General features: G+C 37.2%; 2 protein-coding genes across 2 annotated transcripts in view; one reads left to right on the top strand and one right to left on the bottom strand.

Moving 5' to 3' along the window:
- LOC113497401 overlaps positions 1 to 16,186 on the top strand; it is a 64,981-nt gene extending 48,795 nt beyond the window's left edge. Inside the window, exons 2-6 of the mRNA XM_026876945.1 lie at positions 11,289 to 11,417; positions 11,509 to 12,042; positions 12,076 to 12,231; positions 15,558 to 15,656; positions 15,812 to 16,186. Coding sequence (XP_026732746.1) covers positions 11,289 to 11,417; positions 11,509 to 12,042; positions 12,076 to 12,231; positions 15,558 to 15,656; positions 15,812 to 16,186 — 1,293 coding nt within the window. The remainder of the gene's footprint in view (positions 1 to 11,288; positions 11,418 to 11,508; positions 12,043 to 12,075; positions 12,232 to 15,557; positions 15,657 to 15,811) is intronic.
- Positions 16,187 to 19,127: 2,941 nt separating this feature from the next.
- Positions 19,128 to 25,159, bottom strand: LOC113497372. Its single transcript, XM_026876910.1, has 16 exons — positions 24,980 to 25,159; positions 24,763 to 24,890; positions 24,630 to 24,678; positions 24,247 to 24,364; positions 23,931 to 24,011; positions 23,341 to 23,557; positions 22,837 to 22,872; positions 22,412 to 22,469; positions 21,956 to 22,049; positions 21,410 to 21,544; positions 21,005 to 21,175; positions 20,392 to 20,682; positions 20,009 to 20,087; positions 19,647 to 19,941; positions 19,373 to 19,527; positions 19,128 to 19,293 (listed from the first exon to the last, which is right to left on the bottom strand). Exons 1-16 carry the CDS (start codon positions 25,108 to 25,110, stop codon positions 19,196 to 19,198), a joined length of 2,136 nt encoding a protein of 711 aa, XP_026732711.1. The 5' UTR covers positions 25,111 to 25,159; the 3' UTR covers positions 19,128 to 19,195.
- Positions 25,160 to 25,238: the final 79 nt, after the last annotated feature.

The raw sequence follows: 25,238 nt of genomic DNA, 5'->3' as shown, positions 1-25,238 counted from the left end.
GAGGAAGGTTTTAGGCTAGGTATATAAAATTACGCTGCAACTAATAGGAGCGAAGATTTAATGGAAAATGTGGCAAATACGGGGAAAAATATTAATCTTCGAGGGCTTTCGTTCAAAAATTCCTAACTTATATCTTCTAACCACGCGGACGAAGTCGCGGGCAACAGCTAGTTACCTATATGACGTTTCGCGCGTAGGTAGTTTGTCCGAGAGGCGCGAGTCGCGGCGCGACGCGTCGGCGATAGAAGAAAATAAGCTGTAGTCTTAGTAAAGCAATGAGGGGCCGCTAGGGTGCAAGTATGCAGCTCAAGTTTAGTGGGTAATTCAGGGTAACACGAATAAAAGCCTTTCGTGAAGGTAACCACTTCAAAGGGTTAAGTTATTGAAGGGGTTAACCCCTTCACGTGGTTACCATAATGAAGGTGTTAACCATTTCGCTGGGTTTCGAGGATGTATCTCGAACAAAAGGTAACACTGCGATATGAGTTACCCCGTGTACGGGTTACCCTGTCAAACGGCTTAACTCTAAAGTGGGGTTGTCCGGTCCCTGATTAAAACTGTGCCGGCAAGCTGAAAATGTTTGGCTTGGAAAACTGCACTGTTACAAAACTACTGTCGCTAAGTGTTCTACTATTAATTTATATTTTGATTTTATATTTTTTCGCAAATTAATGTTAACTAAGGTTCCATTGAAGCGCATCCGTTCCACGTTACGAGATTAATTGGGATTAATAAGTTTCGCACGTTGCAATTCATCAGGCATTCGAAATAAACGGGTGGGTGCAACAATCATGCGCCCACGCTCGCTCTGAAACAATACATCGTGAATGAGAGGCTAAACACCGCCATGTATGGCACAACGTCCTACGAGTCAATTCTACTAATTTATTGCCTTTACATCTATGTATGTAAACGACAATGTAACTGTATGATTTTGCAACTTTAGTTGTTATTTAGAAACTAAATGTTGTTCAAATATAAGGACAGTGCCACTTAGAAAAAGTGAAGTAGCAACTTGTGCTATTCATATAACAAACAACCATCAAATTATCTAATAAGTAGGTATTGATCTAAGTAGAATTTAACGTAAACAGAATCCTACGCGTTTTGCATGAAATGGAAAGTTTCCACTTCAGTTTTTGCAGCCTCATTGTAGATCGACCGCACCTACGTACTTATTTAACGAAAGGATTTATCTAAGCAATAGAAAATGTATTTCATCACGTAGGAAGTAAAATGATCGTGTTTAGTATCCAAAAAAATTGAGCTTTTGTTTCTTCTAGGCTTTCTTATTCAAGCACTTTGAAAGAAGCGAGACAGTGCACCACACTGCCAATAATGGGACCTCAAATCCACAACCATTAAGAGTTGATAGAAAGGTTTGTGTGACATGAATAGAAAAACATTCTTTGTTGACATTCTGAACATTAAGCTTCACCACGTGTCATCACATGTGCTCATCATTACTTAAGTCTTACAATTTATGTTACAGCTGCTAAATCGACCTTTAAATGTCAATATAACATGGTGTCATGTCTGGAGTGAAGATTATCGAGATAATGAGCCTAATTAGATTGCATAGAGTGTATATGAGGGCTCTGAGGCCATATTTGTTCGCGCACGTGCCTAGATATTTTGTGTACGTGAGGGGTCGGCCGTTCAATGAAAACCGATTGGTTTATAAATAGCTACAGGTGGTAGAGCTATTAGGAGTCCTTCAAAGCCTCCAGCCTCGTAAACGTTTGGCGAATGTGAAATTCTCCCATAGTTTAACAAAAACAATAATTATATTACAAAGGATCTCAAAAAGTATGCCTACCTTATTTTCATTCGACTTCAAAAAGGTTATATTTTTTTTTGTGTTTGTCACCTCAGATATTCGGACTTAACTAGATTAAACGATTTTGTTGACTCTGTTTCCATTTCAGGTAAAGTAGCTGTCATCAATGTCAGTAGTATTTTACTGGAAGTCGGTTGTATGTTTTTAACTAAATAACTAGAATAGCAATTACTTTTAATTGCTCATAGTTTCACGATTACAAGCAAAAATTTTGCTTAATCATACAGAACTAAAGTAAACAAAGGATAGATTAGTTAATTACCTTTAACAAGCTAGTCCTTAGAGACAATAAATTTATTGTCAGTTCATACCTAAAGGTTGTTTGCTAATTAATTTAATGTTAAAACACAAAGTTTGCGTCATTATGTGAACTGAATGGTTTATTTTGCAAACTCAGCGGTGCGAAATGATTGTACGTACCAATTGCATTGTTCAATTTATTATTGTGATTGGCATTATTAGTAAAAACGTACTTAACGTTTGTCTTGTCAAGATTACTTGGTTCGTTGGTTTTCTTATCTTAACGTGTACTATTGTGTAGTATATCAATAGTCTTAGTTTAATTGCAGTTCAGAAAAACATGACGAACGATTTCGATATTGGTTATATCGAAACAGTTGCTATGCTTGGGAATGAAGTCTCTATTGTACGTACATGCATCGCAATTCTTATGATTCGTTCTCATATCACGTAGTAAAAGTAATTATTCGTGTAACGATAGATCGTAATTGATGATATCCGAACAATATGATGTTCGATTAAGTCGAAAAAGGAAGTACTTTAAAATTGGTCCCTTAACATGCAATTTTTTTTTTCAATGACCGCATCCACCGGTTTATTTTCACGCATTGTGGCCGATTGGGCGGTGTTCAACCACGCTTGGCTGTTCACTGGCATGCAGGCCTTTTCCGTATGCGTGCGCTGATTTCCAACTAAAATACATGTATAATTTAATACCATGAGCGCATTCTAATGTTCTACTGTTTTATTTATTTTAGGGTTACATACAGAGGAAATGCCCTTATCGATTTAGTGCACGTTGATCGATTTGTATTGTAGCAGCAACTAAAGTATCTATTCAATTTATTCGGTGGGATAGTTGGCTTTTAAACAAGATGGTATTGTTTTATACAACCACAATTAAACGTTGTCTCAAGATTATAAGTTACACTTGAATAAAGGTAACAAACTATAGGTTAAAATGCACAATACGTGCCTCAAAACCGGTTTATTTTGTAACTAGGTAATTAAAAGACGAGCTATTAAGATTCGGACTCAAACGTTGATTATATCAGACACCAGATGGAATAATATACTTATTAAACAGGAACGTAAACCATCGATCAACCGCTACCTTTCTCAGTTTATAATAACTTTTCTTCCATTACAATCGTATTTCTTGACGTTACATAGAAATAATTTTCAAATTATACCAGAGATATATTTTCCAGTCCATAATTTTTATTGCTTCATTATCTGACTGTACTTTTTGTCCGGATCATTATCGGTCGTTATAAAAAGTTGCTGAAGATCATGTACGAGTGGTCAACGATAGTGAAATCTATTGCAACGGATCTCAATGTCTCATAGTATTGAAAATTTACCCTAAAACGATGCTGACAGGCCGAGAGTGAAAGCAAGCAACGGTTGATTGGATCACGTCGCTCCTCGCTTATTTTATTTATTGGCTAATGTCAACTGTTTAACCAACATGTATTTTAAGTCGCTCTCGTCAATTTTCTCTCGGTGACTTACAACTTATAAAAATCGATTTATGAAGATATCTGTTTCACTTTCCAACGCGTTAACTTCAATTAACTGTTTATGTATATTTTTGCTTTTATTCTAGCCTCTAACCGAAATCATAATAGACTAAAATATTTTCTACGCTGCAATTTAAGCTTACTAAACGCTAAACCATGCGTAACAGCCGCGATTTTGAACTAAAACTACTGACCTTATCCCATAAATTTCGCATATCTCAATAAAATGTAATTACAGACTAAAATCACTAATCACGTTGTTACTTGGATTTACATCGGCTTGTGCTCAATTTTATGACGTTTCATTGCAATTTCATTTGTTATTTCCAACTGTTTTTTTTTTGTATCATCAACAGTTCTAACGAAGCTGGAAATCGTGGCAAAAACTTTTCAGTGCTGCTTTGTACAGTTGTTCTTTCTATATAGTGTCATTACCCGTCTAGCGATGTTGCCTTGCCTTGTTTGAATGTGGTTGTTACCATTCTAGACTAGAACAACCACTGAGATGCGTAAACTCGAGATTTTATTCGACATTATCAAATTGGAGTATCGTGCCACTCCGTGCCGCCAACAGTTCGGCCTCAGACATGGATTTTATGCAAATCACTAGTATTTATGCTCTGGTTATCCAGCGTCGTTAGTCAGTGAGTGATAGTCGACTTATAAGTACCAAGTCATGGTGAGAATTCAGGGCAGGGCCCGCTTCTAACATAATGGTTTTGTTTGTTTCGTCCTTTGTTTCCTCGGCCAATGATTTGTTACCATTAAATAGGTTATAATCAACACTACTTATGATTATCCGGTGTTTTTGCATTTGTATAGCGTGTTCAGTATATTTATCATATTTTTTGCTCTCAACACACATAACTTTTTGCACATTTGTTTGTTCACTTTGCTATCATACGTTTGTCCCATTTTTTATACTTACCATTTGATGACTTACGCTTATTATTAATCGCGTGTTCTAACACAATTCGTGTTCACATCACGCAAAATATGGCATTACAAATTGTACTCGTTCCCTATAATTATTTCCAGTGTTTTTTCATGTAACGTGCTCTTTGGCTCGGAGCTACTTTGATCTTTCGAGTTATTAATCAACGTACTTAAATCTCACTGAACACTTAAAACACAATAGTTATATGAAGGGCTAGCGTCAAATCGGGTGGTCAATGTTAAAATTTCAAAAGAAATTCGTACTACAATTCAACATTCCTATCGCCAACTGCTATAGAACAATCAATTACATTAAAATGCATATGAAGTTGTTTTACCAGCTTCGCGTTTGCAGAATTCAGTTGTATCGTACAATTTGCATACGTTTGTTAGAGCGTGCACTAATGCGGTTTACATGTGCCTCTACAAATAGGGCACTGAATGTGTTATGTGTGCACGATTATAGTTTTTCGTAACGTCGAATTATAATATGCGTCGGTTGATCGACTAGATTGGCCAGCGACGAGACGATTGACCGGCTCAACGACCGACGAAATTGGTTTAGAGTAGTACTATTATTAAACAATTCCCCTGTACCAGGTCAATGAGCGTCATCACTGCCCGATATCGATTCACCGCAAAAGTAAAATGACACTGAAAACATGCACTATCATGAGAAGTGTTATTCCAAAAAAAAGATAAATATTACGAAACAAAAGTGCACGAAATCATTAATGTCGCATGTCATCATCTCGCTTACACGCGATTGCCAATATTCAGTGTTTCGCAAACTATCTGTGACTGTACGACGGTGTAATATCCCTGCGAAACACAAGTCTCTAGACTTAGTGTAAACCTTAACAGTGCACAAAGAATTCGTTTTGTATTGTCATGCTAATAGTGTGTACTTTCTTGTCGCTTTATTATACTTACCCATACATATTAAGCTTTCTATTTATAAAAGTCGACAGTTTTTTTTTATGATGTGACCTCTTTACTATTGTATTTGAAGTGTTTTGCATACAGATTACTTGGATGATTAATAATATTATTATTATCAGTACCGCGATGCGAATTCTGTCCACACTACTTTCTACGGCAAGCTGAACTCTGCTATTATTATGTGAATTCCAATAAAACACGTCAGTGTTGTTGTGGAATACCCTTCTGAATACGTAAATGGATTTTATCAAACTGTTTTTCCTTGTTTGTGTGAAATAACAGCCGATTAATAAAGTTTTAATGAAGATTTTATAGTGGCCAGCGGATTCGAGTTTTGATGAAACTTTTTTAATTGTTGTCTTGAAAACTGCAATTTATTATACACAAAAATCTTTCAATTATGCTAATTTTCCTAGCTTTTCTACAAAAGCACTATTTTATATGAATAAAACATTTTAAGCCCTACGAATGTACCTACTGTTTTGTTTAGATATTTGCCACATTGTTGTTATTTCCAAACAAAGAATAAACTTTTGCCATACATAGCGTGCCAACCATTAAAAACAATGACTATCGTTTCCCTAACTTATGTTATTCTAAAACACCAACTACATAATATGTATTAATAACGTTATTATGTAGGTTATTACCTGCTGTCTGCCAGAATGATCCTCGTTTGTTTTAAATTGCCGTCGAAACACGTAAACCAATTACGGTAAAGTATTTGACAATTATTTGAGGAAGTCTGAACACAAAAACTATTTTGCGTCCATGAATGTTCTAGATACTAATGCGTACAAAAAGGTATTATGCTACGTTGATAAAGTAACTAAAAACAAGTGTTTGCTTATTTTGTGAGGATGGGGAAATATGTGTGGTATTCAAGTTTCGAATTATATGACGTTATTTTTTTGTTCATTGCAACCTAATTGCAATTTTACTGAAACAATATGAATGCCTATGTAGTTCTTACAATTTCAAATGTTAGTAACATTGCATCACTACAAGCAAACACTATAAAAATAATTTAATATTCTTATAAATATTGCAAACACGGTACCTCCACTTATCAATTATTGCGACTGCCCATGTGGTACTCAAAGGAGTTCTAATGCATAAGTGCAGGAGAAATAACTATTTTTAGATCAACAGTTAAGACCACACGCATAGCTAAATATAGAGAACGTTTGTTACACATAAGTTCAAAACTAAATATAAACACTATTCCATAGCTTTCTAAACGAAAATAAACGACGCACTGTTGTCAGTTTACAAAGCATACGTTAATAAAATTAGAACAAGCGTTGATTGCCCAAATGTACCGTTGCAGTTAATCTTTCTAATTAACTATCTCAACATTTCTTTCGCTTACACTGCTATTAAAAAGCCAGAGGGCCTTCTTAATCTTAAAGTTCATAACGTTATTGTACGCGTGCGAGCGAGACAGCTCTACATCGCGTAATGCACCATCTCGCTTCCTCTAAAGTCGTAGTGGTAGGCTCCAAGAGATGTTACAATCATTTGTTTTGTGTTAATTAATTATATATAAGTATTACAAATTTATAAGTAACAGTTGAAGATAGTAATCAATTTCAAGTTATCAATTATGTGCTTTCTATTATGACATATCTCATTATTTTCTATTAGTTGATTAAAAGTGATTAGATATCATTTATAGTATTTATGTTCAAGTATTATATAAGGTGCTTTGGTATGTTGCCTTATGACTTTTCACTCACTATTCAAACTTCATCAAACTCTACAAAATTATTTTTGCAAGATATTCCTACTATGCGCTTGTATGGCTTTTGTGAAACAAACCAAATAAAAGGATAGCATCCTGTATTGCCCACTCGTTACAATTTTTGAAATACTTTAGCGATGGATCTGAAACAACGCAACGAACTCCCTAGTACCAATAAATTATTTATCAACAAAAATAAATCTGTTTACTCAATGACTATTTTCCAATTCACAAACGCTTGTACACGAACAAAACATATGCAGGAAGCGTTTTGTTGAATCATTAGACGATTACCTAATGAAACACCGGATCTTTTAAAATATTTTTCCGGCTCATTGTTTCATGCGATATCCTTGTCCCTATTCACATGTTTTTAAGACGTAATAATAACATTTATTTCAATCGATGCATATTATGGAATTACAGATCACGAACACTCGAATACATAAATGTTAGATACAGAAATGATAATAAAAAATACAGGAACAGTCTTTAACGCTTTATTTCCAAGGCATAAGATTGATTTTTGTAATACCTAATGTCATATGGCCCATTGTACTTGAACGTATGTAACGGTAAGATAATGCTGGTTGTTATTCATCTCGAAGTATGTAGAGCGGCAATCGAAACGAATTCGCATCGTAAACGTGGAGAATCTTGTCTCGTTGAAGTGTTTTGGGCCTCAATAGATAATGGCAGATGATTGTTTCCCTTTTGTTCCATACGCTTTTGTGACGAAAATCTGTTGAATCAATCAAGGGTAGCGAATCCCTTTTGTTTTGCATTCGTTCACGTTCTTTGAGCGTTTGAGATCATATAATAATAAAATAATAATACCAGATCATCTACGTCCCACTGCTAGGCAAGGCCTCTTCCCGTATACGGAAGGTTTGAGCATTGGTCACAATGATTATACTCAATTGACCAAAGTACAAATAGCCATGTAACGATCTACCCAAAGGAAGATTTGCACACACTAAACTATTAAAGTAACTATAAAACGAAATTATCGTAAATGTAAATTGATACAACCTACGAAATAAAACACTTGATTTTTACATTTATTCTAGCAATAGAGCCCAATTATTGACCATCTACGAGGTCAGTCGTGTAGTCTAAAAAATAACACATTTCAATTAATAACAGCCATGTTTATTTGAATGACCACCATCCATATACCGCAGTGTTAGAAGCAATTTGAAAAGTAATTCAGTTCATAGCGGAAAATTATCATTGAGTTTCAACAAAACCAAAAAGCAGTAAAGGAGGCTAATGGTCAAACATATTCACGTCGATCTTGCACGTCAGACTGACCACTAAAACTAACATACATATCTAATAGACGGAAACGGGAATTGCTATATTTGCTATGTTAAATAATATTTCACGTAAATGTATTGAAATGCGTATCAAACACGGACCTTGTTAGAATTCGTACATGAACTGCGTATTTCACAAACTAGTATAGAATTTGTCCTTGTACCTAGATTGCGGAATTATCTAGTTAGGCATGTATTGTTTAGAGCTATGACAATATAATTTTGGAATATTATTACCGATTCAAGTTGGTATTGCTACCTACAACGAGAAATAAGTTGCGTTGTTTTGTAAGCATCTATATTGATTTTATTTACTTTGCGTATTGTTCATACATGTGTAATATTACGAAATAGCTCTACAGAAAAATATGACATGTCATCACTCCTCTGGCCTACGTGATTTATCAATCGTCGTTATCACAAGATTCCCGCTAGACACGTTACGTCGCCTACATGTATCGAACAATGAAACATTCGCATTTTAGTTTGATTTATGTTATGTTTCCAAAGTGCTGACAGAGAAATCTTTCGCTGTACCGATCGAAATACCGTCTGCCTTCATTATTTATCCATTTGTACCTCAAACATATGCAATCTAAATACTCATCGTTACTGGCACTCATGAAAGTGTCATAATGTTATGTACATGTGTGCACGAGTCTATAATTTGCATATTGTTACGTCTCGCCGGGTGAAAATAAACAATCGACAGATCCGGCAGTAACATCTAATCACGTCGGCTGGCACGGCTTAATGTCATAACACATTAGTGAATTGCACGCAGCTGGTGTTTAATGTGGACACGGCCTTGTTCTGACGTAATTGTAAAGAAAGTGAAACTAAGAAACCGCCAAAACGTACTGTCATTGAATGAAAAGTCCGTCGATTGTTGCGGTCGTTTGTCAACAGTCTATCAGCCGGCAATTACCGCGGCAACGCTTTCACGGGACTGTACCTGCATTTACAGTGCCTTAGGACATACAACCAGTTTTAGTTAATGAACTCCAAGATATTGAAAACCATACTTCCAACTTCCAGCTAAGTAAGTGCGACTTTGTCCTTAACTTTCCATTTCTAGAGTACGGGCGTGTAACGCAATCCATTGCAAATGCAAGAGAACGTTCAGCTTCCTAATTTGGTTGGTGACACTTCGGTATTGTTAGTTGGTATGCATAACTATAGTTACTACCCATACCCTTCGCGACACAGTTTATGATAGTTCATTCACCTAACTAGTTATAAAACGTGGTTACTGGAAACAAGGATCGTTTACTGTAAATGTCAGCTAACTCAATAAGATTCACAACTTTATATGCCTGATTCATTAGTCTTGACTGTTCGTTTTTCAAGTGAAGACATGTGCGTCAATCTGTTGTCCGATAAAACAAAACATGGACTCTAATACAACGCCGATTAATGGTTAACGTTTAAAGTGACTCAGCGTAACATAATGACGGCGTAAAATCCGCAAAATGTCTGTTGTAATATTTGATATTTTTATTTTCTGACGTCTATTTACTTAGCTACTCTGTCTCCAAGTTTATCTCAAATCTCAAGTGTGTTTGATATCAATATATTCCGTCGATCGATAACAATAGCAAGGAATGTTGCAATACAATGTCGAAACAAATGTCCGTAGTGCAAATTATCAACTGAACAGAAACCACATCAACATTTCTCTTTGGCAAAGCATAAACGCTTATCGCACTGATAAAGTTACTGACAATACTGTGTTCAAACGATTTAATGAAAATAGGCCATATTACCTTTGCGACACCTAGTAGCAAGTAAACCTTGATTTGTTGTATAGAGATTGAGGAAAAGATAAAAAAAGCATACTAATTAAGCAGTAGGGTAGAAGTTTTTCATGGAGGCCTTTCAATATTATTTTATTTATAAAAAATTAAAAGTAAAATTGTAAAATGACCGATATTTAAATTAGCTAAATTATTGACAATAGTCCGTTTAGTAAACAATTCAATTGTCCTCCGTTAAAATAAGAGTCTAATCGTGGATTTAATGATTAAAAGCTAGCAATTTACAATTTAAAAATGAGGATTGCGGGCAATAACGATTATTACTGCAAGGAACATCTCTCCAAGCATTAAGTGAGTTTGCGAAACTATTTAATTTCTTCAATTTCGTACTTTTTTGTTTCGCTCTTGATTAATTTGCATTTGGATGCGTTTTCAAAAATTAAAAGCATTTGTTATAAATTGTTATTATGAGGAGACTTTTCTGTGTAAAGAAAAATTACTGTATCTCAAACAAAAATGTGGTTGCTTAATAGATACCTCTTGTTCCTGCAACCATTTGCTTTTCTTCACATGTTTATGATTGTGGTCCTACCATGATATTTGGTTTTAAGTAAGATCTATTCAAAAAGCGGTTAAGCAAGAGTTTTTACAATGGAACGAAACACAATGGTCGCGAGTCAGGAGAGTCGTGAATTGTGGACGTTGTGTCCGGGGCGAGCACTCAGCCGTAACGCAATTTTACGCTGGGGCGCACGGCGACATTATTTTGTGTTCCTTTAAAAAAATACATGCCTGCTAATGACTGTGTGATTTACCCAATTGTTACATTGGCTGGCCAGCTGTGTGTGTACTCATTGACTACAACGTTTTCACAACTTGACTACATTAACTTAATGGCAGTTACTTTATTTATGGTAGTAAGAAACTTAGCCTTTGTTTTGCCATCTTCATCAGATCAACAATTTAATGTGTTGTTTTTGTTTCCAGACGGGAGGTGCAGACAGCGCCAGCGGCGGGTCGGGTGGCTCGGGCATGGAGTGTCTGCAACTTCGCTCGCCTCCTGGACCCTTCAACTACCTCATCTCGGAGCAGGCTAAGTCCCTCGTAGCTCTACAGGTTAGAACAACGTCTCTTATTGAAACCACTTATCAAAGTTAAAAATATTTTAAGATAATATTTTAACTAATAATGTTTTTTCATCCATTAGGAACTCCAGAATGAAGTCGGAGCTTTGCTCGAGTTTCGCGACCTCGTCATCGAGACATTCCCAAACCTGCGCTCCAAGATGGCGCCATCGACGCCCGCGAGCGGTACGCGCCGCGACTGGGAGCCAGGTGTGCGTGTGCGCCGGAAGCTGGCCGCCGGCGCCGGCGACCCCAACCGCACCAAGCCGCAGCCCTCTGTGCAGGACTCCGGCTTCAGCACCGAGACCTCCTGCGGCAAAGACGCGCACTCCTCCTCGGCCTCCGCCTCCGCGTCAGCTACCCGCTCCCGTCCGCTCGAAGACGAGCTGTGGGCACTACTCGACGTTATCCAGCGCAAAGGAATCCGACTTAGAGATGAGGCGGAACAGCTTCGTGGCGAGCTCGATGACCGGCAGCCCGCAGACACCGTGGAAGAGTCGTTCACCCGCGCGCTCACGGACGCCACGTGCGCACAGTGCGCCGACACGGGGCGGCTGCGGGCCGAGCGGGACGCGCTGCTGCTGCGCGCGGCGCAGCTGGAGGCGGCGGCGGCGGCGGCCGGCGCGGCCAGCCCGCCCGCGCCCCCGCCTCGCACGCCGCTCGGCCGCCTCGACGTGGCGCTCGACACGCCCTCGCGCCCGCCGCGCGTCGCCACGCCAGACTCCAAGAAGTTCGCGGCGATTCTCCTCGAGAGCAATCCTGTCGAACTTCAGAGACAGTTGCTCACCTCCACCGTTCAAAATCAGGTATGATATACTTATTTTGTCTCTCTTTTCGCTGATAAACTTACATTTTCCAGTTAATCACTTTGAACTTTTCGAACATACCTATTGCAGTCTGAACACTAACCCACGTAATTGAATCAGATCCACGTAGATAGATTAATGAGAAGCTTGGCCTCCTTTGCCATTAATTCTTAATTATGCTGTTTAGTATACCACGAGATATTTTCTGTCGTGCGTGGATATTACGGTAAGGTATGTACACGCAACTGTACACTATTTGGCTGTTTCTCGCCTTCTAAGTCGTTAGAAATCTGTGTTGCATTAACCAAAAAGATAAAAACAGTTAAGGTTGTTAATTGCAGAACAGCTGAGGTAACGAAGTACGTGCTAGTTGTTCCTTTAAGTTGTCATTGCACTAACGAGGTGGCTGATGTTCTGACGTAATCTTGGAGATTTCGGCAGAATTACGCAGATCAGTGAAGCAAATGGAGTGTGGTCACGACCACGCGGACACAACCATTAAACAAATACCTTTTTGGTTTATGTATATTTGTGTAGTGGAGCTTCTGTGTGTGTAGTGTAATCACCGTTAATCACGTAATCAGTCACATCATAATGTTATTACGTCCGCAACTAATTCACGTGCGCATTTTCGTTTGCATTAACGTACTAAACCTATCGCAAAAACATTAAACAATACCATACCATAGGTTATTATATCAACGCATGCGTCGTAAACCTTGGCCTATTCTCAATGATTGATAGCTGTTACGTCGGTGACTTGCTAACTATTTAATTCTGTATGACACACCTTGATAACCTGTCATCACCTTCAAGAAAAAGTTTTTTATGTTGTTTATTAAAATGTTTGTCATTGTGAAAAAACATCTTTAAAAAAGTTCAACGATCAAATTACACCACTGGCCCATTGCTCATTTTGCGCTACTTTAAATTTGCCATTAGATAATAACACTGAATTACGTCCGACCATCATAGTAGTAAAGCTTTCAACGCTTGTCTTACGCATACATACCATATGTATCGAGTTAAATAACAGATAAATATTAAAAAATATATCATACCAACATGATATAACTCAATACGCAGTTATACTAATACTTTTTCTGTATATTTAACATCTAGCTAACATCACTACGTTTCGAATATGAGATATGACTAGGGGATTATGTCTACGGGATGGGTTTACTTTACACCCCGGCGACATAATTTCTGAGTTATTTCTCAATACTAAACAACGCATCGGGAATACTGGGATATGGAACTTCTACTATACTGTGTTAACTTATTAATTGTAGAAATAGTTTATTTACATCATCATTAACTTATTTGTACATATAGGATGCTTAATTATAATTTATTTATCAATAACTTATTGCCTTAAATTTGATATTTTTCAATGACTTATTACGTTTACTTAATTAAGAATGTACTGACAAATCCAAAAAGTTAATATTACCAAGTTTTATGTAATCTAAGAAATATTTATAGTTTTTCTTTCCATGGACTGACAGATTATGATGGTCTACTCAATTAAAATACCTTTATTTTTTGGGGGTTTTTATTTAATATATAATAAATTAACCGTGTCTAATATTCCTTAAAACATAAAAAAGCTGATAACATACTTAGCGCAAACAGTGCTCAAGCAAAGCTGATAGTTAGGCAGTCAAAATTATGATAGCCATTGACAACAACAGTTTAAAAGTACATTTTGAATTGGTTTGGATTTATTGCACTTTTGGTGGTATAATGAAAATTACACATGTACATATGAAAATAATACCCAATTTATAGTGATGTATAGTGTGATGTGTTTATAGTGATGTAAGAACATCAAAATAAGGCTTTGTCTTCACTACACCAAAGATAAATTACTTTCGTCACTCTTGCCTTGTTTCTTGTGAGCCATTTAAATGTGTCGTGATTGAGTATTGTAATATTTGCAAACTGCTCGTGATCTGAAGTCATGTAAACCCCCGCGTCGCTAAGACGTGCTCACAAAATGTCAATAGTTTCTACGTAACAACTATAAATCAACACGTCTATTGTATAATTTATATCTAAGTAATATGTTATTGTAATTTCATTGTTAATGAAATATATTATAGAACTATATTTAGGTTAGGTGTAATAAAGTTGAGGTATCTGAGGTATTCCTAACAATCGCTTATTACTTATAAGTATGGTAACCTAACAGCTGTATGAAAATGAACTATTTTTTTAATTTTACAAAAATACACCTAATTAACTTGGATATTCCGTGTAGGTGTCTAAGAATATATACTAATCGACGCATGTAAAAATAACTCCAGGACCTCGGTATGCTTTTGTATTCTCGGGGAACGGGATTTGGAGTCTGTCAATGTTATTGTCAGGTGATTATACTGTGGCACTTTGGCTTTGGCTCGTAAGGTGAAACTTTGCTGTCATTACTGTACACCAAGCGCAAACACAACCCTTTCAGGCTTCCGAGTTCTTTTCATCTGCGTCGGAATATATGCATTATATTGGAAATAATTTATGGCAACAAACTTAACAACTACCACTAACTAAGATCATAGATATAACTATTAGAATAAGTATATTTATATACTAAATCTTATATTAATAATAGCATATCTTATGATGCCTTTTTCGCTATATTTACCACAGTTACCAACCACATGAAATTACTAAGTATATCTATTAATTATAATAATATACCGAGGTAACTAACAGATAAAACAGTTTAAAAATACTAAATGTTGCGTTTCAATCAGGTGATACTGTAAGTTATAACTCTTAACTTTCTGTAAATAATCTTAACTCATTACTGATATCATCTTTATATTTATAATTACATGTATTAAGTAATTAACCATAATAGCTCTTATCTGCGTATGTTGTTTGTATAATACCTAACTGCTGTTTCTAGCTGCAAGGGGCACCGTTGGTGATTCTACATGCCGTTGGAGGCAACACTGGAATTATGTCTACGGGATGGGTTTTTCCTTACACCCCGGCGACATAATTTCTGAGTTGCTTCTTAACACTAACCAACAATCCGGCTTGTAACATGGTACTTTACTAACAAATCGTATTCCTTATCAAAGTCTTTAAAATGATATGCTTGATCTATGTATACTTACTCATAAACGCATTTAAGCTCCATACACTGATTTTAATCCTTAAGTCACGAGTTAAATAATTTGACGAAAATTATTTGTTTAGAGACAAATGATTTCACAGCAATATTTGTTCACATAATTGTTTTAAAAATACTAAATGGTTTGTGTTACATAATATTTATATCCCTTAATACTAATGAAGGCTGATCACAATTACAGGTATTGAGCGACCACCTGAGACGCGCCGCCGCACAGCGCACGCTACTTATAGAGAGACTGGAGCGCGCGCGAGATCTTAATGAAGACCTCAAATTTAGAGTAAGTGCATTTACTACATTGGGTCATAGCGAATTCAAATTTTTTTTTTATCTATAAAACCTATCTTTATCTTTTGAATGAGCTTATGTCAAATCGGGTATCAATAGTGTACATTCGGCTATATTTTACTAACCAAGGTCGTATTACGTCAACAGCTAGAGGAGAAAAGCATCGAGCTGGAGGGTGCGCGCGCTCTGGTACGCCAGCTGGAGGGCCGGCGGCGCAGCCCGGCGCGGGACGCGTCGCACAGCAGCATGCGCGACATGGAGCCGCTGCACATGCCGGAGTCGGGGCTGGGCGACACGCCGCGGCGCCGGCCGTCGCGCATCCCGCTGCACACGGCGCGGCCGGCGGCGCCCGCGCGGCCCGCGTCGGCGCACTCGGCGCGCTCGGCGGGCTCGGCGCGCTCGGGCGGCGCGCGCAAGGAGCCCAAGCCGGCGCTGCGCCGCTCGCCCGCCACGCCCGACCCCAAGGTGCGCCAGCGCCCCTTCTGGAACGCGTGGTTCTTTTCTAAAGATTCCGGCTCATAACCAGCGTGCAGTGCCCGCGCGCCGGACCCGCGTCCTCTTAGTATCTCGTGACGGGCCGCGTTTCGCATGCCATTATGTCGATCGTAAGTTTTGTTTCCCCGTCGTTTCGTTTCGCTTCGTTATTTTGACGCCGGGGCTCGCCCCGTTTCTGGTTTGATTTAGTTTATGTTAGAGCGAGTCGGTCCGTAGTGTAGGCGAGCATGTGCTAACGATTGTGTGTCCTCGTCACTAACTATAGAGACGGTTTCGGTGATATGAACATCTTTCCGCAATAAATAAGAACATTAAGGTTAAAGACAACATTGAAAAGTTCAATGAATATTTTATCGGATTGATTTTTACATCACTAGCCCACATACTCATGTTAATATTAATAGACACATTTTTTGTAAAAGTTGTCGTACTTCGAACCAGCGAGATTAACTTTTTCTAAACTCGCAGTTCCTCGTACGTCATCTTTAAATGGCGTGGGATTAAACATACCAACAAATCATACTATAATTATTTATAACTTAATACCATCTTAAACATAAACATTTTCGAGTGTTAATAAGTCAGTGCACATCTTAACATTTTTTGTGATTACTTCCGGACACTAATGAAGACTGGTATATGGTAAGTGCAAGATAAATATACATTTTTATGAATTGTATCATTACTTTTGCAACTACACACTATACGACACATTGTATGTTAGTTTTGTGTTATTTTATTTATATTGTTTCTTTTTGTATTTTTATTTGTTGTTTGAATTGACATAGTGGCATAATGGCACAAAATAATTGGCTAATCACTAAACGAATACCGCTCTCACGTGACCTTTACACTGGTAATCGGTTTGGTAACTAATAGAGTAGGTATCCAAAATATGCACAGGTGTTTATTCTTAAACAAATACAAATTGGTAGTTTATGTTGAAATGACACGATTGAGCTGTAGTAGTAGATATATTTACACGAAAAATACAGTATTAATCCCTCTTCTAATACATGAAGAGTTGTCCCTAGTTATCCTCACACGTACCGAAACTTGGCCAATTAACATATTCGACTTATTAACATCTTAACATGTTTTGAAAATGATCCGATATAAAAAAAAAAACATCCAAGATTGCCGGCCTATAAGCACTGTCGTAAGTTTGCTCGTTCGAGGATCACTAGCGGAGAATCGCGGGCACTTCGCGAACTCGGACACTCATTAAAGGTCAGCTCGCCGCCGGGGGAGGCACCGCGACGTTTAACGAGCGTCCGGTGTAGTGTGCGTAACCAGGGTTGGGCCTTCCGACAGAGCAACGACGATGAGGCTCGCTGGCGCGTGGCGGCGCTGGCGGCCGAGTACGTGGCGCGAGCGAGCCGCCTGGCCGGCCTGGCCCCGCTGGCCCCGCTAGCCCCGCTGGCCCCGCTGGCCCCGCTGCTGCCGCCGCACAATCTCGCGCTCGAACTGTCGCGCTCCATCCTGTACGAGAACGCGGACTCCGTCGACGCCAAGCTGCGCTCGCTAGCGTCGCAGGCGTCGCGGAGCTCCCGCGACCTCGCAGACGACTCGCTGTGGAATGGTAAGCCACAGCAGTACTTTGAGAGCATGCAGTACGGCGCGGCCGCGGCCTCGGACGACGACGCCGAGCCCCGGGAGTACGACAGCGACTCGCTGGCGCCGTGAGTACGTGAGGGCGCGGGCCCGCGACCGCTCGCTCTCGGTCCGTTATTCCGTGTGGTTGTCATTTCTTTATTAAGCATCATTCCACTTTTCCAAGAATACTATAGAATGTCTCGAGTGATCTGTGATATGTCACCGTTTTTAATGTTAACTACCATTTTTGAAATCCTTTGTTTGTATTACATGGCCTCGATGAGTGAATGAGACATTTTTTATTCTATAAAACCCGTTTTGAGTCTAGTATCTAAGTGTTGTGCATGATATGAAATTAGAATTAATTTTATTCTACCTACTATTAATACCTATATAATTTATATCCTTCTTCGGCTTTCTCTAATTAAGTCGAATTAGTAAATGTTTCATTTCAATCATAATTTAAATCTATTTACTCATTTTTATTCATGATGGGTTAATTTTATAAAAAAATGTATTAGTCTTATTTGTTCCATGTCTTGAAAGTATTACATAAAATGAGAAAGTTTACAATTAATGGTAGCTACATTATCTTTAAGTATTGTCATTCCTAAACCTTTGAGGACAGACTGTAATTATTTAAAATAAAATAAAATTGAGTGAGAGCTTGGAACGACTGTTAGCAAGGCTGTGAAACACTGAAGTGTGCTTGAAGTTGTTTCTGATGTATTCGATGAAATCAGAATCAATAAAATATAGTGCTTAGTTAACGTGTGTTGCGGTTCTATACATAATATTGTTAAACATATTCCAATCGTCCAGTGGTGTACGTCCTAATGAGACAACGCGTGACTGCCTTTGAGTTAAGATTATGATGTTAGTTCATTTTACTAGTGTACATTTCATACGGCGGTTTTAACAAATAGTAGGAGACTGATTTTGTATAAATAACAATTAGAAATGCTTTACCGAGATAGGAAACCTCCATATGAATGACCGTTATTTAGTTATTTCCTTCTCAGTTTTAAGATTAATGTGTAAAAATACTATGATATGTTAAGTCTTGAAGATTAAATACTAATAATATACCAATTCAATAATGTAAATGGCTATATTTTATGTAATTATAAGTATAAATGTCAAGATTAGCTATTTACATCGACTGTTAATTGTACAGCATTCGATATACTATTAGAATTTGTAAATTATTAAGCCATTACCTACCTATTATTAAGATACTCATAAATCTATCTAGTTAGCTTGAATCTAGTTGATGACTTATTATGTAAAGTGTACAGAAATCATATCATTATATACAGATCGTAAATAAAATTGTTCATATCATTTGATTTTTAATTTAAAACACCTTTCCTTATTTATGTATGTATTTATTTAAACCAAAGAACATTGCTTATGATATAATAAAAAATGCATTCTATATCATTCACTGGAGTTCAACTGCGGTCCCAAACTGATGTCTATTATTTCCAGTGTTTCTGGGTCTTTAGTAATATTGATAAAGCCATGTTTCTTCAGCTCTGAAAATCGGGAATTTCATAAAAAAAAGTTACTTCATCTAGAGTCTAGTCAATAAATACCAAAATGAATAGAACTTACTAAGTATTGACGTGAAGCATCGCGCTGCTATTATACACTTGTATCCCGATATGACAGGGCCTTTAGTGATGAGACTCCTTACTGTAACTGGCTGCAGTCTAGCTTTGATGTGTTTCAGAATCTTAATCATAGTTCCTTCGGTGCCCCATTGATCTCTTTAGAAAAAAGTAAGAACATGAATTAAGATTCCAACATATTTTAGTTATCATCGATTAAAAACAATGAGTAAGGTTTTTTTTAATACAAACTTACGAAATAAAAAATATATCCATACCGTATGAACCTTTTGGAATCAGTGGTTTGTTCCGAGTCGCCAAGCGATACTTTGGTTCTGTCCAGACTTCCTAAAGGTGTTTCGGAACTCTCACTGCCCGTCGTTTGGGACTTTCTATGTGACGTCGATATCGTTGGCCGCTGCGTTTGGATGAGTGGTACTTCTGTAATATTCGGTGGAGGAATGATGTCTGCAAGTCCAGCCTCTTGTAGTTTTGAAGACAGCATAATCTCTGCGTCTTGGGGTTGTGGTGGCATTATGTTGTCTGGTATATTTTCCTTGTCCGCATCTGCATCTGTAAATACAAGATAAGTGTCATAAAAGCTAAAAAATGCTTGTAGCTGAATGATTATAATATGTACCTATGGTGAAATGCGGCATTTCTTTAGCCAGCTGACTCTCACGGAATGACACATAACCAACTGAACGCTGTCTCTTTGGCTGTAAACAAAAATACATAGGTTTTATTACACAGATAGTCAAACACAAATCTAAGAGGTACGTAGATATGTATATATGTATCAATGATTAGAGTAAGCGAAGAAAGTTATTAAGACTTATCAAGCACTAGCTATTTCTACAAATCGAAACGGACATAAAATCGGGACAAAAATATCCAGGCTGTAAACTATCGCCCAAATTAGTAGTAGCTTTTGCGTGAAAGAGCAACAAACATCCACCATACATTAGTAGGATAAAGAAAAACATACATTGCCCAAATATTGATCAAGTTTAGATAACTCACACTTCCAATTGTTTCTTGTTCCGCTGTCCGCTTGCGTGATTGCGACAGAGTTTCCACTTTCTGAGTAAGCATATCTGCAATGTTCATCTCTTCATTTTCAGCGCTCACTCGCTCCGGTTGAAACATATTTTGCAAGTCTGTTGTGACATTAGCTTCCGACACTCTAGGTTGCTCTAACTGAATTTCGAGCTGCTCTTGTACCACAGGCACCTCTTGTTCTTCTTCTATCCTTTCAAGCATCGATCTCGTAAATGTTCGAGTGGATTTATGCGCAGCTGCTTCTCGTGGTAACTACAAAAATAATGAAGTAAAAGCCAAAGTTATCAAATGATTAGCAACAGAAATGTTGCAGGATAATTCTAGGCTACTGAATAGAATTTAATACTTATTTTAGCATCGCCAGCCCGCAGTAAGATAGCAAGGTGGTCAATGCTCGAACCTTCCAAATACGGGAAGAGTAGCTTTGCCCAACAGTGGGAAGGATAAGTATCATTAAGAATAGGTATCAAACGGTGCTTACGCTTTGGATTTAACTGAAAACTTATGTAGTGGACATTGGTTAAATTATCCTTGGCCAACCTTTAAGAAAATATGCCTAATGCTAAATACTTACCTCCATTTCTCTATCAACTCGAGTTTGTCCACTAACAACGCCGAGATTTCTGCGGAACATTCGCGTGATGTCGAAACCCAAGTTACTCGCAATCCTTGCTCCTCCGTGGCATGGTCGTCGGAAATATGACTCGGGTGGCACTCGGATACAAATGATGTCGTCCAAGCTGTCCTGTTTGACAAATGAGGGTAGTCTTTAATCAGAACATACAGCCTTAATGTCGGCGTTGTTTTATGTGAAGGTTAAGCTAAAGGTTTTTTTGACAGCAAGAATACAAGATGAAATACTGTTATCACCTTTATTACTATATAAATAAACGCGCCTTTGTAAAAGCAGAACCTATGAGGAAAAACTAAAAAGCCAAACTAATAAATAGCACATTTGGAATAAGTTAAATAAAAATACCTCGCATCGTAAATCCACCAATGGATTTTCTATCCTAGCCCGGAAATGGTTTGTGCTTATCTTAATCTTCTTGTCAATTATTAATTTGTTGCCGAACTTCCGCCTTTTTACTTGGGGTGCAACTTCTTCTAGTTCCTATTCCGGAATATTTATGTAATTAGCACCAATTTACCAAAGGATACACTAACATAATTATTGGAAAAAATACATGTTCTGCCAAAAAAAATACTTACAGATAAAGGCTTATAAAAAGTAGAAATAAAAAATTACAGGGTTAGGGAAAAGTGAGAGTAGGTAAAATAGGTAGGTAAGTATAGGTAACATGAGAATTCCCAGAATAATATATTTTGCCCCTTGTTTTAAAAATATTTAAGCAAAATATTCGCTGTGACATACGCCTCATGCAAATATGACTAGCATGAAGAACATCACCCACAGTGGTTATAAGGCGTGGGGATAATGGTAAGTCATAATATTGGAATGGTATTGGGTCCCTATACCTACTTAGTTACCATATTTGTTGTACACCGAAAGTGAAATACCTACCTCCAGCTCGATGTCAACTTCTGGCTCCTGTGGCTTCGTCATCTCCGCAACAGCAACATTAGTGGTGGGCTCCGGGACAGACTCCTCTAATGCTCTACATTATATATGATAAGAGATTTAAATGTACATATTCCTATTCTTAAACAATATTTTTCAGCGTTTTCTTGATATCATGATTCATGCCTGTATTGTAAAATAGTCACAACGTCTTGTGGGTTTATTGAAAGTATTCAGCTTCGCAGTTAGAGCATTAAGGAAAAGAGCCTGCTTTACGGTTGCTGCCTATGGAATGTGATTCTTTGACTTTCAAAAAGTGCTACATTGTAGCCCAACTTAAATGGATTGATTTTAATTTCGATTATGACGTAGAAAACACCCCCTTCTTGTTTATTAGGCTTTGCCTACATCTTAAATATTGAAATATACTACGTAGTTATTATAAAGATAAATACTAACTTCTCTGGTTGAGGGACGGGCAATTCAGGAGGCGGGATATCGGGTATTTCAGGAATGTCTGTGGGAACACTATATTAGTAGAGTCAAGGAAATTATTTATGGATTGATGGTAAGGATGAGGATGTGAAGTTTACGATAATTACGATGGTGCGGTGAAGGTCAAATGGGTAAAGGTACGGTTTGAGTAACTTCATGTGGCGCGTATCCCATCAATAATGAATACTATCTATAGAACTGATGATTGTCAAAATTAGATGGAGCCATAATACTCATAATTAATTAATCAACTCAATGAAAGTACTAAGTTATGTCAAGACGTAAAATGAAGTCAATGGATTTACCAGATCTTCAAGCAGTACCTATGCACTGCTTTTGAAATGTAGTCGTAAGTACTCCTAAGCCCCAGGATATAACATTTTGCTTACCTTTTTCAAATTCCGCAACTAGTTCTGCTCCGGTAGCTAAAATAATATATCAAAATTAAATGTTATAACAAGGCATAAACACGCAATCTTAAAGTCAACTTATCTTTTTCCTTCTTAACTTGAACTTGGTTAAAATTAAAACTGACAAATATTGCTTTTGATACAAAAGTAAGGAATTTAAACTACAGACATAAATAACTATGAATTCCGTAATAATGGACTGAATGAAATAAATATCTACACATGATAACAGAAGCATATTAAGCTACGTCAACTTTATAAGGTAAAAAGCTATATGTAGGTAGGTAGGTATGAATTATTAGGTAAACTTCAGTTGGCACTGTTGGCAGATCCATATAAAAAGGTGAAAGAGGGGGAAGGGATGATGGTTTGTATACCTACTCTACTGCCGCACACATGGAATAATATTATCAATAGTCTATGTAAACGACTGTAATGTGCGAGGAGACAATTAGAACATAGTAAAAAACAATAAAACAATACATTTTCTGAACAACGTGACGTCATGCTCTTCAATGCGTTCCATCTGTAGTTCATGTCCTAGCCGCGACCTCTCCGACTTGTCGAAGGAGGTGAGGTCGAGTGCGAGGCCGAGCCCGCTGTGGACGCTGGACAGTTCCGGCTGCACTAACATCATCTCCAGCGTGCGGTCTTGCAGCAAATGTAGAGCATGCTCAGGGTGTTCTTCGCCGAAACCATCCTATAGTTGTTTTAAATTTCCGTTTGAAACTAAACATTTGCATGCAAGAAGCATTTATGAAGTAATTTTTTAGGGTGGGCCTATTTTTTTATTGTTCTTTATTATAGGTAACCGGTTTTCAAAAAGAAGGGTGTATATTTTAATGGACAGAAGTTTTTTCCAAAGTATGTCTGGTTTATATTTAAAAGAAATAAGATCAACTCTACTTAAGACAAGGTAAGGTACCTACTTAACAACAGATGTTGAATCTAATTTCTTATTAAGTGTAAGTGAAAGGTGTTTTGTCTAATCAAAATTATATAATATAAAATTATAAACTATACAATGCATATACCTATGCTTTAAAAACGACACCTTTTTCCATTTTACTTACATTTGCTGGCAATAAAACATCTGTAATAGTGGCTTCTTTTAGTGTAATATCTTCTATGTTTGAGACAACATTACCACTTCTCTGCAACCAAATTATGTATTTTATTTCAACAAATTTGCAAATCTAGTTAGGTACTTAAAACAGTTACATTCATATACAAGTACTTTATTTAAGTATAGAACAGAAAATATATGTCCAAAGAAATGGACATTATTATTATATGAAATAAACATTCAATATTCTAATTTTATTTGATAGGTACATTCCATAATGAAATGAATAGTTTAATAATTCATATTATTTTATAAAGAAAAACCTGTATCAATTCTTCAAGCCTCTGTTCTTCAGGCAGTTCTTGGATTGTCTCTTGAATTTCAAGCCTTTGTACCTGTGGCTGCCTTACTCTTTGCACATCAACCTTGTGGATATGCCATCTAGAAAATATGAATTTGTAAGTCAATCAAATATTGTCATGTACTTAAGGTATATGACAAAACTATTAAGGAAGTTTTTTAAAAAATAAGCAATAATTTAAGTATATTTTACTGAATTTATTGATACTTCTGGTATGGCTACCATTTTATACTAACACACAAGACTTACTTAGTGTTTATAAAACAATATACCTACGCTTTATGTACTTAAAAAATTTTTTGGAACCTACATTAACTAGTTTTTATATAGTAGGTACCTACTTACTTCTTGTTTGTTTGTTTTATTACAGTAGCGTTGATCATGCATAGCTCCTCTGAAAAAAAAGCAATAAAGCAAAGTCGTTTTGAAACACGATTTAAGTACATATTATTATTTATCTAAGTATAATTACTCTTACCTAACAAATTCGAAGCTTTAGCGTAGTGAAGTCTGGCAACGCCTCGAAGTAACTGAGAGCTCAGGCGCAGAGAAAATCTTTTGGCGGGACGCCCGGACTCATTCCTTACAACCTCTAATAAATCCTCACTATAAAAATAAAAATCCCAAAAATTAAGATATCAAAAGTTAAGAACAGTTTAAGTTACATTATGATGATTATTATTAATTAGTTTTACCATATTCTTCGAATATCCTGAGACCAAAGCTGTCGATGTGTAATATGGGCAAAACGTAGAGGCCACGAATCCGCTACCCAACATAGATAAAAACGGCCCCCTCTTTTTAACGATTCCACAGGGTAAAACATTTTTACAACAATAAATTGGGAAAAATTCTCAAGATGACTTAAATGTACGACTTTATCTTCATGCAACAAGTCAAAGGCGCGAACTGCGATGTAAAAGAGAAGAGAATGAATTTTTGAAAAGATTCAAA

This window comes from Trichoplusia ni, chromosome 9 (genome assembly GCF_003590095.1).
Source record: "Trichoplusia ni isolate ovarian cell line Hi5 chromosome 9, tn1, whole genome shotgun sequence".
NCBI lineage: Eukaryota > Metazoa > Arthropoda > Insecta > Lepidoptera > Noctuidae > Trichoplusia > Trichoplusia ni.
This window is presented reverse-complemented; position numbering and strand designations above follow the sequence as displayed.

Coding starts and splice junctions, on each gene's coding strand:
- LOC113497372 (XM_026876910.1), bottom strand. CDS start 25,110: ATGTTTTACCCTGTGGAATCGTTAAAAAGAGGGGGCCGTTTTTATCTA. Junction 24,012..24,246: donor GGCTTGAAGAATTGATACAG/GTTTTTCTTTAT, acceptor ATTTGGTTGCAG/AGAAGTGGTAATGTTGTCTC. Junction 21,176..21,409: donor TGGTGGATTTACGATGCGAG/GTATTTTTATTT, acceptor TTTGTCAAACAG/GACAGCTTGGACGACATCAT.